The 17100-nt window shown below is 44.5% G+C and overlaps 1 protein-coding gene across 1 annotated transcript in view; it reads right to left on the bottom strand.

Moving 5' to 3' along the window:
* Positions 1–17100, bottom strand: part of SLC6A2 (solute carrier family 6 member 2) — a 415085-nt gene that overhangs the window by 15482 nt on the left and 382503 nt on the right. Inside the window, exon 15 of the mRNA XM_029608577.1 lies at positions 10583–10750. Coding sequence (XP_029464437.1) covers positions 10583–10750 — 168 coding nt within the window. The remainder of the gene's footprint in view (positions 1–10582; positions 10751–17100) is intronic.

Here is a 17100-nt window from a genome sequence, read left to right as displayed (position 1 = left end):
TATACTCAGCACGTCTGTGTGCTCCCTTCCTCCCACGGAGCAGGAGCGCCGACGCAGCCTCTCCTGCCTATGCATCAGACTGCCGTGCTCTCTCTGGGTCCAAGTCTGCAGCCTTCTGGCTCCCTCCTAGGCATGCACCCAAACCTGCCCTTCTTAAAGGGCCAGTGGCTGGAATGGGAGCCCAGCGCCCATCGATGACATCACCTGGGCCTATTTAAACCTAGCCTCTGCTTCAAGTCCCTGCCTCGGCAATAGGTTGACTACCCTAAGGAATGAGAAATTACTACTTACCTGATAATTTCCTTATCCTTAGGACAGTCAGATAAATCCAGAACAAGTGGGTTATGCAACTCTACCAGCAGATAGAGTTGGAGCAAATTGACATCATAGTATATATATACCCCTGTAGTGACATCAGCCCGCCAGTATTCTCTGCAAAAGCAACTGTGGACAAACTAGCAAAAAACCTGATTAAAAACAGATAACCATTTCAATACTCAGCCAACAGGGAACACTGAACTTGGACAAGAATGCATTAAGTCTACTCTAAGGACTGGAATAACACTTACCAGTAATCCCCATAACACGTAACTATGCAGGAGGACCATAATACAATCATTCGGCAGCCAAGGGAGGGAAGCAGGATTCATCTGACTGTCCTAAAGAAAAGGAAATGATCAGGTAAGTAGTAATTTCTCATTTCTTATCATCCAGTCAGATGAATCGAGAGCAAGTGGGATGTACCCAAACTACTCCCAAATAGGGCGGGAGGCTGCCCGTGGTCCAGTCAAAACCACTCATGCAAAGGCTGCGTCCTCTCGGGCCTGCACATCCAGATGATAATACCTGGAAAAAGTGTGTAACAAGGCCCACATCTCAGCTCGGCAAATGTCGACGGGAGACAACAATCTAACCTTTGCTCATGACACTGCCTGACCCCTAGTGGAATGAGCCATGACCTGACTAGGAAACGGCTTCCCCACATCAACGTATACAGCTGAGTCTACCTTTTTAATCCAGCGAGCTATTGCAGCCCACGAGGCCGGTTCTCCTTGCCTAATACCTCCATGAAAGACAAACAGGCAATCCGGATTCCGTAAAGGCTTAGTAACCTCCAGATACCTAACAATATATCTCTTAACATCCAAGGGTCGAAACATACGATACTCCTCTACATCTCTCTCACTGTCCAGAGACAGCAGGGAGATGGACTGATTCAAGTGAAAGTCAGTGACCACCTTCAGTAAAAAATAAGAAACAGTATGCATCTGTACCATCCCTGGAGTCACCCGGAGGAATGGCCCCCAGCAAGACAAGGTCTGCTGTTTGGAAAACCTATGCACAGAACAAATTGCCACAAGAAAAACTGTTTTCAAGTTCAGTAACCGCAAGGTCAGGTTACACATTGGTCTAAACATAGGGCCCACTAAGAAATCCAATACCATATTAAGACTCCATAAAGACACCAGAAACCACAAAGGATGACAAAGATGTTTCACTCCTTTCAGGAATCAGGCCACATCAGGGAACTACATTCACCTGACCCCTGAAACAGGCGAGAGCTGCTACTTGTACCTTTAAGAAACTGATGGCCAAGCCTTTATTCAAGCTATCCTGCAGAAATTCCAAAATGAGCGGGATCTTGGCTGAACAAGGAAGAGTACCTTGATCCTCACACTAGGCCTCAAACATTCGCCAAACCCGCACATAGGCCAATGAAGTGGAGAACTTTCTAGCTCACATCCCTCAGATTGAGGAGCCTTGCCAATGTGTCCTCTACTGCCTGCTTCTTCTGTGGGCTGAGGCAGGGAAACTCCATGAACACAACCCAAGGAACACCTAAAAACTCCATCGCATATCCTTCTCGTATCATTTCTAGGACCCATTGATCTGATGTGATTTCAATCCACCTCTGATAGAAGAGAGCGAGGCATCCCCCTATCTCCTATTCCCGGGGATGGGTCGGCAAACCTTCATTGGAAGGCTTGGGAGATTCCACTACCAGAGCCTGCACCCCTTCTGGGTTGTCTGGTGCAAAAGGACTGAGACCTACTGAAGGGTCAAATCTTCTAAAAGGTTGCTCCTCTATAGGGTCAAAAATGCTTGGATCCTCTAACTCTCATGTTAAAGGAGTGCGGCTTCTGATTCTTATCCTCTGGCAAATGAGGAACAGGTGATTCACCCAACTTACTAGCCAGTTTCTATAACTTGCTCCTAAATAAAAGCAAACCTTTAAAGGGCAATTTGGTGAGGTTAGCCTTGGAGGTCGCATCAGCTGACCAATTTTTTCATCCATAACTGATGCCTGGCTGCTATTGCTGAAGCTACCCCTCTGGCTGAAATGTGGACCAAATCACAGCCCACATCTGCCAAGAAGGCAGCTGCAGGCTCCATAACTGGCCTGGAGTTTAACCCAGAGTCACTGACTTCCTGGGAAAGAAGTAAAGAAGAGCGAGCCACCAGGGAACAACAAGAAGCGATCTGCGACATCATTGCCACTGCTTCAATGCTTGTTTAAGGAGGGTCTCAATCTTTCTATCATGAACATCCTTCAAGGCTGCTCCTCCTTCCATGAAAATGGTGGTCCATTTGGAGACTGCACACACAAGCGCGTCTACCTTTGGAAAGCAAACACTCTTACCACAGGATCCAGAGGGTACAGGTCTTCCAAAATTTCACCCTCTTTGAACTTAGCCTCTGGGGCACCCCACTAAAGATCAATCAATTCTTGAATGGCCTCCATTATAGGGAAAAGAAAGGCTTTACATAAAGAAACCAAAATGGGATTTTTCTTTGGCTCAGACATGGATTCTGCCCCAGGAACCCCCAAGCATTTGCAAGGCCTGGGAAATCAGAGCTGGCAGTACATCTCTATGAAAGACTGGGGAAATGACCCTTTTGGTATCACTGCAAGAGAGCGGGGCAAATTTATTTTTCTTATTTCTCCTTTCTTTTCCCAAATCAAAGGAATCGCCAGTAGGGAGATGCACATCCATCAGTTGCTGGGGATGGAGTATACTGGCAGGATGTCACTGCAGGGGTATACATACTGTGACATCAGTTTGCTCCAACTCCATCTGCTGGTAGAGGTGCATAACCCACTTGCTCTGGATTCATCTGACTGGACACTAAGAAAGTGCTACTTGCCTATTCGTTATTCCTGCATTCTCGTTGCTGTTTCTGTCTTCTGTTCCTGGTTCCTGAGTGGCAGTCTGTTTATCCCAGTGTCATCTCCTTCATAGTCAGTCTCCACTTTCAGTTTCCCCTTTGTTTTTTTCCTCTTCGTCTGTCTTCAGCATCTCCTGCTGTTCCCTTGTTCTGTATTTTTGGATTGGACACCTGGCACTGACCTGCAACACTGTCACCCCTACAATCCTCCATCAGCACAGAGGCCTGCACTTAAGACCAGTCGACCCCGGCACCCAAGGGCTTAACCTAGGTGGAACATGAGCTGGTACTAGCAAAGCTTCAGTGGGCCTCTGCTTCAGCCAGCTCCACCTGCTGATGGTGAGGACTTCTGGGGCTCGTCCCCACAGGTAACGCAACTCTCCCTTGGTCCAAGGGTCCACTTTGCCAGCAGTGGCCAGGCTGAGGAAATCTGGAGAAGACAGTGTGAGTCTGAATTTATGCTCCTGGGATTTTCTTGAGGGCTGAGGAAGCAATCTCTTATTTCATCGATGTTTTAATGACATCAATAAATGACACAAAATATTGAAAAATGATATGAAGGAAGCAGCACACCACCCAGTGAAACAAAAATCAAAATAAAACAGAACATTTTCCCGATACATACCCCATCCACAAAGGAAGTAATGCTATTTCTGCCTTGTTTTATCTTTTATTGGAATCCAGTAGGAAACCAGTATTTTACAAAATAGCTTTTATAATCTACTATGGTAAGGCATATTCTTCTACTTAATGAAAGACATCAGCAAGAATAGCAGACCTATCTGAACCCGGGGCTAACTGGTGGATGAACAGGTGAAACTGGTCATTGGCTGGATGCGCGTCTGTTCTAAAATACCCTTACTTGCACGTCTTTAAGCCAACTTATGCTGCTGGGTGCCCACAAGCTTAAAATTAGATGCACCTATATATGCACCTAGGCTATTTTATAATAAACACGCCTTTGTATGTGCATGTTATAAAATTGCCATGCATCGGGACGTGAACAAACGCCCACACAAACACGTGCGTCTGCGTGCCTGTTTGAACGTTACCATCAAAGATATGCATCCTATCTGTACAAGCTTATGGCCAATTTCTATGGTTAAAGTTTAGGAAGGGTTTCAGCAATTAATTTGTTAAATTTTGCTTCTATTCTTTTGTAGCTGTACAATTGGATTTTTAAATTAATTTGGATGTATTTTTTTCTGCCTGTTTTTCCAAATGATGTTCCCCAAAGAGCTTACAATATATGCCTATATCCGAAGCAAATCAAGTGGCTTGCCCAAGGCCACAAGACGTGTTAGTGGGGGAGGAAGAATCTGAAGCTGATTTCCTTGATTCTCAGCCTGTTCTAACCATGAGGCCATTCCTTGTCACTGCTGCCGTAGTAGAAGAGGAGTCCCCATCTCCAGCAGGCCTGGGAAGAGAGAGGAGGGATGCAGACATTTTCATTTTTTAAAATTTTTCAATAAAACCTTTGTGTGTGTTTTATTTCTAAAGGGGCGGATTTTCAGAGCCCTGCTCGCCAAAATCCGCCCAAATCCGGGCGGATTTAGGCGAGCAGGGCCCTGTGCACCGGTGAGCCTATTTTACATAGGCCTACCGGCGCGCGCAGAGCCCCGGGACTCGCGTAAGTCCCGGGGTTCTCCGAGGGGGGCGTGTCGGGGCGTGTCGGGGGGCGGGCCCGAACCGCGCGGCGTTTAGGGGGCGTGCCGGGAGCGTTTCGGGGCGGACCCGGAGGCGTGGTTACGGCCCGGGGCGGCCCGGGGGCGTGGCCGCGCACTCCGGACCCGCCCCCAGGTCGCGTCCCGGCGCGCAGGAGGCCCGCTGACGCGCGGGGATTTACGCCTCCCTCCGGGAGGCGTAAATCCCCCGACAAAGGTAAGGGGGGGCTTAGACAGGGCCGGGTGGGTGAGTTAGGTAGGGGAAGGGAGGGGAAGGGAGGGGAAGGTGAGGGGAGGGCAAAAGGAAGTTCCCTCTGAGGCCGTTCCGATTTCGGAGCGGCCTCGGAGGGAACGGGGGTAGGCTGCGCGGCTCGGCGCGCGCCGGCTATACAAAATCGATAGCCTTGCGCGCGCCGATCCAGGTTTTTAGCAGATACGCGCGGCTCCGCGCGTATCTACTAAAATCCAGCGTACTTTTGTTTGCGCCTGGAGCGCAAACAAAAGTAGGCCTATTCGCGGAGTATGAAAATCCGCCCCAAAGTGTATTGTCAGTACCTGTATTTCTTGAATTGTGCAGCCATATGTATGATGAAAAAGAAATAAATAGTTATTTATTTGTTTTCTATACCGACATTCATGACACATGTCATATCATATCGGTTTACATAGAACCAGGGTAAAAAAAAATCACATTAGAAATTTATAACAAAATGCATGTGAAGTAGATACAGTAGAATACTGAGTGTGACATTACAGATTAGAGGGTGTAAGGTGGGAAGGGAACCAGGGTAGAAATAAAAGATACTGGGTGTGACATTAACAGAATATAAAGGTAGAGAGAATAGGTAGGGGAAGAACAGAAGAGCTATATTTAAACCGAATAACAGATAACTGTAAATGAAGGCATAATGTATATTGTATAAAGAGAGAGTATATTAGGGTTGCCAACCGGCTCTGGATTTTCAGGACAGGTTGATCTGTTCCTGGTTTTACCCCATTGCATGCTGGGACTTATTCTGATTTACCTATTGCATGCCATCAGAAAATCAAGACTGTAAGTAGTACCTGTGTGCAGGGGAGTAAAGCCAGGACCAGATCAACCTGTCCTGAAAACCCTGGAGTACATAGGAACATAAGAATTGCCATACTGGGTTAGAACAAGGATCCATCAAGCCCAGTATCCTTTCTCCAACAGTGTACCTGGCAAGATCCCAGACAGTAAATAAATCCCATGCCACTAATGCCAGTAATAAGTTTTGGCCTTGCCCAAGTCCACCTGGTCAATAACAGTTTATGGACTTCTCCTCTAGGAACTTGTCCAAATCTTTTGTATACTCAGCAACACTAATTGCCTTAACCACATTGTTTGGCAATGAATTCCAGAGCTTAATGATGCATTGGATGAAAATTTTTCTCTGTACATTTTGAAACAGTACACAATGATTCACATTTAATACACTCATGATTTTATAGACCTCTATCATATTCATCCCTCAGCCATCTCTTCTCCAAGATAAACAGCCCTAACCTCTTTAGCTTTTCCGCACGGGAAAGCTATTCCATCCCCTTTATAATTTTGGTTGCCCTTCTCTGTACGTTTTCCAGTTCAACAACATCCTTTTAAAGATGCGGTGACCAGAATTGAACACATGTATGCGATAATCACCATAACACATGGTGCAATGCAAATTTTTAAAAGGGGAGGGATTGGGAAGGAGTTGAGGGTGGGATTTCCGCAAAAGTGGGCTGGCTTCACGAAGCCATAATGTACACTATCGCCGAAAATAACTACACCTTTTTCAATTGTGTTAAACTGTGCAATCTTATGCGTTATGCCCATAACACAATTTGTGATTTTTTTCGCAAATTCCATTTTGGGCATTTTTAGGCCGCAGAAGGGCAAGAGAGAGAAAGGTTTAGGTACTAGTGTAGGGGTTAGGGGCCACTTTTACATGCAGAGTGAGATGTATGAACAGAATAGTATACTCTTGTGAAGATTTGATGTCCTTTGGAGTGAGGAAACTCACACAATGATGACATTTGCACAATGTTGTCTTGACCTAGCTTGATGGACTCTCTACCTGGGTAACATCAAGCTAGGTTGAGAGAACATTGTACAAATCTCATCTTTGTGTGAGTTTCCTTCCACCGAAGGACATCAAATCTTTGCAAGAGTGTATTCTTCTGTTCCTACGACTCACTCTGCATGTAATAGTGGCCTCTAATCTCTACATTACTTCCTAAATCTCACCTAGAGTTACTAGATGGACCTCCTCTAGAGATATAAATAGCTAACTATACAAGGGCCTGGTAGATATTATCTCTTTCTCTCTCTCAGTCCCAGTGGTGAAATATTGCAATAATTAGGCTATTACCAAAAATACACCCCTTTTCCTATTGCATGTGATATTTATTGTGATATTTCTATTGAATGTCGGTATATAAAACCATTAAATAAATAAATATTGCATTTTGATAAATCTAGGCCTTAGGATGATAAGAGAGTAGAGATGCTTTAAAGTCCTTTAAATTTATTTAATGTTAATTTATTTAGGCATTTTATATACCATAGTTCCAAATAAAGATTACAACAGTTTACATCATGACATAAATGTAATAGATATCCAATTACATTCACACTGACAATGACCTGCAAGGGAACAAGTAATCTATTGAATAGAGCTGGGCTAAGCCCTTGTTTTGGATAAATCCCTGACTGATTTTTGATCGCTGCCACCTAAATACTAAATTACAGCTTCACACGACTGTAGAAAGGTGTTTATTCCCCTGATGCAGACCCATGTCAGGTACATTGATTTCAAGACAACAAAGATAAATTGTCTCTTTTTGGAAGCATCTTTATTATGTACCTTTGAATTTTATCTGCATATCAAAAATTAAAATGATTTAAGCGGTCACTGAAATATGGACATTGACCAATGATTATTTAGAAGGTAATTGAAGTCTACAATCACGGGATTGTGCCTATGATGATGGTCATCTTCTAATGTATTGAATCTATTTGGTTTATATGACTAGTAGAGGGAGTTTTTGTTTTTTATTTTATTAGTAAATAGGCTTCATTGAGATTAATGTTTGTAAACAGGCCTCTGGTGAATCAAAAGAAAAAAATGCTGATTTATAAGACATGATGTGAATGTTTTGTAGTCTAACATAGGAATTAACAGGGTTATTCATCAAATTGCATTATGGCGTTAACGCATGTGATAATGTCATAACGCACTCGACAGATATCGCAACATACAGTGTGAATGTAAATTTAACAATTTTTTTTCAATGGGCCAGGATTGGGGAGGGGTTTGGGTGGGATCAATTAAAATAAGGGGCATCATCACACTGAGTGATAGTGTAACACTGGCATTTAATGCTGGAAATAACTACATCTTTTGTTCCTGGTGTTAAGCTGTACAATATGCCCAAAACGGCAGAAACACAATTTGCGATACATATCACAAATTCTGTTTCAGCATTTTTAGCAGTGGAGAGAGAGGGAGAGAAAGATAGACTCTTTATAAGGCTTTTATAGTAGTCAACTATTTATACTACTATAGCGAGGACAGCTAGTAACACGAGGTGAGGATATGATGGTGGTCTAGGATTTTGTGGCCAGTTTTACATGCAGATTGACATGTACCTCAGTGAAGATTTGACGTGATTTGGAGTGAGGAAAGTCAGACTAAGATGAGATTTCTTCAATGTTTTCTCACCCTGCCTTGATAATACCATGGAAGAGAGTCCATCAAGCTAGGGCGAGAGAACACTGAAGTAGTCTCATCTTAGTTTGACTTTCCTCACTCCAAACCATGTCAAATCTTCACTGAGGTCAACTGTGCAGTTTCTACATCTCACTCTGCAGCTAAAACTGGCCCCAAAACCCCAGATCATCACAAATCCTTACCTCAAGTTACTAGCTGTCCCTTCTATAGCAGTATAAATAGTTGACTACTATGTATGCCACCCTAGAGGCGTTCTCTCTCTCTTGCAAAAAGTATCACATTTTGAAGAGTATAGGGGTAATTTAGGTAAAAAAAAACCCAAAACAGCTTTTAAAAAAGATCCACTTACCAGAAAAAGTGCTGCTACCCCTCTAAATGTGACTATTACAAGCAAAAAATATATCATTTAAAAACAGGAAAAGTATGGGGTAGATTTTCAAAGGGTTGCAAGCGTAAGATACATGCGCAACTCCCGAAAACCTACCCCTGCCTCCCCCTGCGCGCGCCAAGCCTATCTTGCATAGGCTCGGCGGCGCGCGCAAGCCCCGGGACGCACGTAAGTCCCGGGGCTTGAAAAAATGGGTGTTCCGGGGCGGGGCCATGGGCGGAGCGCTGGCCCGGGGGTGTTCTGGGGGCGGGGCCGAGGCCTTCGGAACAGCCACCGGGCAGGGGGACGGAGAGCCGGCGTACGCAAGTTACGCCCTGCCCAGAGGCAGGCGTAACTTCTTCAATAAAGGTCAGGGGGAGTTTAGTTAGGGCTGGGGGGCGGGTTAGATAGGGGAAGGAAGATGTGGGGGGGCGGAAGGAAAGTTCCCTCCGAGGCCACTGGAGGGAACGGAGGCAGGCTGCTCGGCATGCGCAGGCTGCACAATTGTGCACCCCCCCCTGCGCACGCTGACCCTGGATTTTATAAAATCGGGCATAGATTTGTTAGCGCCAGGTTGCGTGAACAAATCTACGTCCACGCACATGTTATAAAATCTGGCCCTATGTATATTTTTTATGATTTTCTTTGATATAATAAAAGAAGAGGTTATATTCAAGCTACTTTTTCTAATTTTTCCATGTGTAAATAAGTTTTAAGAATCAAATTCACTTGAAAGTAAACTATCTGATCAGCACTCTGGTCCAGAGTTAATTCCTGCAAGAATTTTCATAGGCTCACAGAATTACTTTATCAAACACTGGATCTGATTTATTAAGGCTTTTTTCCCATTCTGTGTCTATGAGGGAAATGCTTAGTAAAAAAGACTTAAAAAATTCTAAGCAGATTTCTGCATTCCAACAAATCCTCCTTGAATTTCAAATGAATTGATGATTTGTGAAAGTACACTGCAGGCAAATCTAATTTTGTGTTCTGTGACTCATCAATACCACATTTCATTTCAGTAAATGTGCTTATATTTTTCTCAATTTGCTGTAAAAGTTTTGATGAAATCTTCCTGACAATTCTCGGGAAAACCAAAAAATTACAGTAAGCTCAGGACCAGGCTAGAATTGCTTTGTTTCAAGTTCAACCACAATCTTTTTGCAAATCAATTTTACAAACCTATAAAAAATGCATTATCTTTTAAAGGAGTCTTTGCATAACTATTTTTGTGTCTGTGCCTCCAGATCTCATTTGAGAAAAAGAAATGTATCTGTATTTGTTTTCTCCATAAGCAGAATAATATTTTTTACTCTTGTCCTCTAGCTCCTATTCTTTGTTTCAGAGTGTTTTAACCAGCTGTTCATATTTTTAAGAAAGACATTTTTCAAAAATATTTCTAGCCATTATGATTGGAAAACAGATTTTGCTTATACAATCTTTGACTTGGAACATTGATTTTTATCTACAATAATTGCTTGGTAATTGCATACATATGATATACATTTGGTTTACTACAAGGGATTAAAACAATCATCTCACGTTCATATATTATTTTGGAATACAATAAAAATCAAATAAAGATTATTTTTACCTAATTAATTGCATAATAATATTTACAATAATTTAATAATTGGAGTACTCACCTCTTTAAAAGTCCCACGCACAGACAAAAATTTATAGATAACGTAGGCCGGCACCAGTATCATTGATGACATTGCTATTCCCCAACCAAGGCGATTAGCCCACAGAGGATAGATGTACTCATCATAGGTCAGAGGTTTGAAATTTACTATACTGACTATGACCACAAACTAAAATAAAAACAACAAAATGTATAAAACAGGTGTAATTAAGCAAACTTGATAATCTTGATTTACAAGAATAGGAAGCATGCTCATGTTACTGCAAAATATGAGTTCTTTCTCTGCATCTCCAATCCTTGTACATTTTATTGATATTTTAAATGGAAATCCTCAAGCAGCCTCAAGCAGTTCATTTAGCTGAAATAATGATCTTTCAAATCTAGAAACCACCTTCCAAATGTCTAGAAGGGAAATATTCTCAGGAACCAAATTATCAGCAGCTATCACCACCCCTGTAGTCAGTCATCCCCCTTCTCTCCTCATTATCTGGAACCAGAGGTAAATTGGCATCAGCACCTAATATTGAAACTGAGCTCACGATAGCTTCTAAACCATAGGATTTTTCATTCTATATAAACATAGCGGAATGATGAGCCGTGGCTAGAAAAGGGGCAGGGAGGGTGATAGTGTGCACCCAGCCACACTGCGGCGGTGTGTTTTTACCTGCCTCGGATGCGGCACGGAGCACACTATCACCCCTTACCACCACCGTAAAAGGTGTACTTATTTCCAGCGCTACTGCCGGCAATAACGTGTTAAAAATTATCGCCCGCAGTGGTACCGGAAACATTTTTTTCTAACCCCGCCCAAATCCCTCCCCTTTCCCTCATTTAAATTTTATCGTCGTGATGTGGTCGTTATCGCGTGCGTTACGGCATTATCGAACGTGATGCCCTAACGCATGTGATAATGGCCCATCGCGTTTTGAAAATTGTCCCTGATAGGGAGCTCAGTAGATGCCCTCACAGGAGTTAAAGAGCAAAATGGACCTACTGTGTGATTTGGGATAAGTTCAGTATGGAGGTGCAGAAGGAAAAAATTTGTTTTGATTCGGTTTTCATTTTGCTGGGATCCAAATTTGTTGCATTAGTTTCATAAGGGAACAAACCAATTAATTGATTAGTTTTCTTCGTTTTCCCATTAAAGTCAATGGGGGAAGTATTTGCAACCTAGTTTTAGCTGCAGAATTGGGGTTTTCTTATCAATTCTGATAAAACTTCTGGGGAGCAATCATCAGAATGAGAAAAGAGCTCTGAGGTACTTAGACTGTGGCAAAGTGGCACCAATGTGGCATGAATAGCCTAAGGCACTGTAAAGGGGCAAAAGCATACCAGGAGTGGTAAGAGTGCTTTAACAGAGGTGCAAAGCAGCAGCGAGGGTGTCAAAAACACTCCACAGCTTCAAAAGAGAGCACTGATAACAGTTGCATGAACCCTCAAAGGCAGCACAACAGGCAAAGTGGCAAGACAAGTGGCATCAACGTCCTACAGCACAATGAAGAGGGAACATAGCAAGCAGAAAGACTAGCACCAACACACTGAGGAGCCATGATAGTGGCAAGAACACCACAAGGAGTAGAGTGAGTCTTCTGGTGTATGGCAGCAAGGCAGAGTGGCAGAAAGTTGATAGGGGCAAGACAGGCTGGCAGAGCTGAGGTAGTCAGGACCCTGTGGTTTTGATAGGGGCAAGACAGGCTGGCCTCGGGGAGAGTTCTTTTTCCTTTGCACAGGAAAGGGCTCCCTAGAATGGGTTCGCCCCCAGAGTGAGGTGCTTCCATTGGCGTCTAGTGAGCTCTTGCTGGTCTTTTAAAATCTGGTGGATGTAGCAGATATACAAACGAGAATTTTGAAGGCTGAGGCGGAGGAGGTTTCCATGTGAACAGCGGTTCAACATGGGTCAGAGGCTACCCCGGGGAGAGTTCCCTTTCCTTTGCACAGGAAAGGGCTCCCTAGAATGGGTTGTTGGCCCCTAGAGTAGAGCATGAGCCTTCAAGTGTGGCGAATCAACGTGGAGGAGGTTTCCATGTGGACCGTGGTTCAACATGGGTCAGTGGGTGCTAAGAGATAGGCTGGCTACACTCGGGGAGAGTTCCCTTTCCTTTGCGCAGGAAAGGGCTCCCTGAAATGGGTTGGCCCCTAGAATGTTGTGGTTCCGTTGGCATCTAGTGAATACCCAGAAGCTATTAACTGTACTTACGCACTTCAGCTGATACAAAGGATACAAAGGAAGAACTCTCAGAAATAAGAAAACTGCTACTCAAGTCCAAATCTAAAATATCAACCTATGTTGACTTTGTACCCTACAGTACCTCTGTAAACTATGGGAACATAGAGGATTAACTAGAGTACAACTACCACCAGTTTTCTATACCACTAGAAACATTAATGTTGGCACCTAAGAAACATCTAGGGAAAATGGCCCGTATTATGAAAGTCATGAAAACTATTGACCATATGAAATATCCAAGCTCCAAGCTGGATAGACAGGCACAGCATTAGAGGTCAAGCCCTTGTAGGGACATGAGGCCTGGACAGTAGATGGACAGGCACAGCATTTGAGGTCAAGCCCTTGTAGGGACATAAGGCCTGGACAGTGGATGGACAGGCACAGCGTTAGAGGTCAAGCCCTTGTAGGGACGTAAGACCTCGACAGACATGCACAGCATTAGAGGTCAAGCTCTTGTCAGGACGTAAGGCCTGGACAGTGGATGGACAGGCACAGCATTAGAGGTCAAGCCTTTGTATGGACATAAGGCCTAGATAGTGGACAGAAAGGCACAGCATTTGAGGTCAAGCCCTTGTAGGGATGTAAGGCCTGGACGGACAGGCACAGCATTAGAGGTCAAGCCCTTGTAGGGACGTAAGGCCTGGACAGTGGACAGAAAGGCACAGCATTTGAGGTCAAGCCCTTGTAGGGATGTAAGGCCTGGACGGACAGGCACAGTGTTAGATGTCAGGCCCCTGTGGGGACATAAGGCCTGGACAGACAGGCACAGCGTTTGAGGTCAAACCCTTGTAAATACCCAGAAGCTATTAACTGTACTTATGCACTTCAGCTGATGACAAAGAAACTTGAAGAGCTCTCAGAAATAAGAAAACCGCTACTCAAGTCCAAATCTACAATATCAACCTATGTTGACTTTGTAGTTTACACAGTGCCTCTGTAAACTATGGGAACACAGAGGATGAACTAGAGTACAAGAAACATTAATGTTGGCACCTTAGAAAGATTTAGGGAAAATGGCCCATATTATGAAGGTCATGAAAACTGTTGAGCATATGAAATATGCAAGCTCCAAACATCTTAAGTCAGCTTTTTATGATCTTACATTCCAAATGTTGCAAAACAGGAAAAAAAATATTCTGGAAAGTAGTGATGCACAAATACATGAAACTGAAATTAGAAATACTAGAACTAAACTCAGACAGGCATAGAGGTCAGGCCCTTGTAGTGATGTAAGGGCTGGACAGACAGGCACAGCATTTGAGGTGAGGCCCTTGTAGGGCGTACCGCCTGGACAGTGGACAGACTAGCACAGCGTTTCAGGTCAGGAACATGTGCTGCTATTATCTGGAGCATAGGAGGCAGTTGGAGCTGCTGCAAGGCTTTCAAATGCTTTTATTCATCTTGCCATTCACAGGGAAAATTTGGAAACCCAAGAAAAGGCATGTTTATTTTCAAAAACACTAGCATTTCTATCAACTCTGGTGCCAGCCTTGAGTGGTAAGGGCTCATGATATCCCCTGTCATTGAAAATACATGTTCAATGGGCACACTGGTTGGTGGACATGACAGATATCGCTGAGCCACTTTGGCTAGGTGTAGCCAGACATTGGACTTGTGTGCCCAAATATGCCAGTGGATCTGCCTGCATGTATTATGTGGGCTCTGAGAGATACTATGTCACTGACATTTGTGCTGGTGTCTCCTTTGCTTGGGTGGGCTGAGAGTCCTTCATGCCAGCTGCTTTCTCTCTAGACTGTTTCAGAACAGATGATTTTTTATGGGCAACATGGCTTTGGCATTATGAAGTGGAGGAGGAAGTACTAGCTGTCGCTGACAGAGTGCTGCTCCTGCTTGGGCTAGCACTACTCTCTGAAGTGCCCACTGTTTCCTCTTCTGCTTCATGCCTAATCTGTCTCTGCCTATGGCGCTCCTGTTCACAGACTTTTACTAACAGCAGGTCCTTCACAAATATGAGGCAATCGGACTATAGGGCGAGTTACCTTTAATATGGGGATCACAGACTATGGCGAGTATGTATGTGTGGTCTTCTGTTATAGGTCTTAATCTCTCTTCCACCTGCTGCTGCAAAACGTCCAGACAATGTAGCACCTCAGCTGTCATTCCCTCTTCCTGTTTAAAGCCCTCCAAATTTTCCTCCAGAAAATTAACTATAGGGATGATGTCAGCCAAGGTGGCACTTCTGGAACTCAGCTCCTCCATGGCATCCTTGAAGGGCTGCAGGATTTTTACCAGCTGACTCATGACTAACCAATAATGATGCCCTACGGGACTATGCACACCTATCTCCATTTCCTGAGAAAGGTCATGAAGGGGTGTCTGTTGCTCCACTAACCTCTGAAGCATCATTTAGGTGGAATTCCACTGGGTGGCAATATCTTGAATGAGACGCTTGTGAGGCATCTCCAAATCAGTCTGCTTTTGTCGGAGAACCTGCCCAGTCTTCACACTTCTGTGGAAGTGCGCTGCTATGTTCCTGCACTTGTGTATTAACATATGCAGGTATTCATTCTCTTGGTGATTGGACTCAAACCGCAAAGCTAACTTCACTACCAGGTGCAGAGTGTGTGCAAAACATTGGATGTTCTGAAAGTGCCTGTCGGTTATTGCCTTAACCATGTTTGCACCATTGTCTGTGACAAAGAACCCTGCCTGATGATTCCTGTCTCACTGGTGTAGCTGCCAGCCCAACAGCATCTGTCTGATGCATGCTAGAATATTGGCTGAGGTATGGGCCTCGTCCGTCAGGTGGGTGTGCAGTAAAGCCCACCTCCACCCTAATACTTGTTCACTAATAGAGCTGCTGCCTGCCCCTGCCTCAGCCAGGGGCAGGCAGCAGCTGTCAGTGTGCTGTCAGGGACAGATGAGTGTGCAGCATTCAGTGCAGTCCAGATATCACAGGTGAAATGCACACTCCCCTCTGCCTTAGCTAGCAGTGCTTGGATGCAACTGCGACACTGGTTGTACTGGCTGGGGATGACCTTTCTGCTAAATGTAATTCTGGAGGGGACTTTGTAATTTGGAACTAAGACCTTCAGCAAATGCTTGAAACCCACATTCTCTACTATCTGCAAGGGCTGGTCATCAAGGGCAATCATTTCCCCAATGCTCCTGGTTACAACTTTTGAGGCTGCCTGCCTCCTTCCCTGGGATAGTGTTTAGTGTTACCAAACACCACCCCATTTCCTCCATGGTGGGTTGTCGCTTGTGACACATGGCAGGGGGCTGCTGGCCTGCCACCTGACTGCTAGAAGGGGCTGAGGGCGTGGGGTGACTCTGCTCCTTTTCAACTACTTTGCGCTGCCTGGAAACAGCGGTCCCCTGACTGATACTGCCACCATCCCCAGATGGCAGTACTGTTGGGTGTTGCTTCTGCATATGATGCATCATGCCAAAATTAGTTAGATGTCCCATTTGCCTGCCTCTGCTAATAGCCCTGGCACAGTAATTACATTGAGGAAAATGCAGGTCCTCTGTCACTTTAAAGTGGCTCCAGATTGCAGATTTCTTTCATGATCCCTCTTCTATAGCCTTCGGGGTGGATACTGGCATTGGAGCTGAAGTAGTGGGTGCACCCTGAGAAGCAATGCCAGGGACATCAGTCACACTCTGTGCCTGTGCTGACTGCTCTTCCTCCTCCTCACCATCAGTTTCATCTCTTCCCTGCAGCACTGATGTGGAGGCTAAGACAGAACTAACGAATCCTCCTAAACCTTCTTCAGCTATTACTTCTTCCATTTCTGATGTTAAGAATCCCACACAAGATGATTCTTCATCGGAATCAGAAGCAAACAGTGCCTGCTCTACATTTTCAACGCTAAGTCGAGTTTGCTCTCGCATTGCTGCTTTTGGGTCTCGCCCTTTTGTCTTGCATGACTCAGCCTCCCCTTACCTCACCTCCAAAACTATATGGTCATAAACAGGTGGTAGCGATGCATCATCTTTAAATTTCAGTCTTTTCTGGATGGAACTGCCTGCCCCTCCAGAGATTTTAGATTAGAACAGGTCCCTTTTAAACTTTAATGGGGGACTGGCACTGCCTTTTGAAGTGCCTCCTCTGCCAGTCTCAATCACTCGACCATGTCTAGCTTTCCTTGGCATCATGGATTTAATGTCACTGCCTACTAGGGATTTTAATTAAAAGAATTATTTCCAAAAGAGGCCTACTGGGGATTTGGCTTCAAAGAGCACTGTTGTCCCAATATATGTGAGTCTGCAAAACTGCCCACAGATGCACTGCCTTGATGTACAGTACAACTGGGACCACTGTATGT

Source organism: Rhinatrema bivittatum, chromosome 7 (assembly GCF_901001135.1).
Source record: "Rhinatrema bivittatum chromosome 7, aRhiBiv1.1, whole genome shotgun sequence".
Taxonomy (NCBI): domain Eukaryota; kingdom Metazoa; phylum Chordata; class Amphibia; order Gymnophiona; family Rhinatrematidae; genus Rhinatrema; species Rhinatrema bivittatum.
This window is presented reverse-complemented; position numbering and strand designations above follow the sequence as displayed.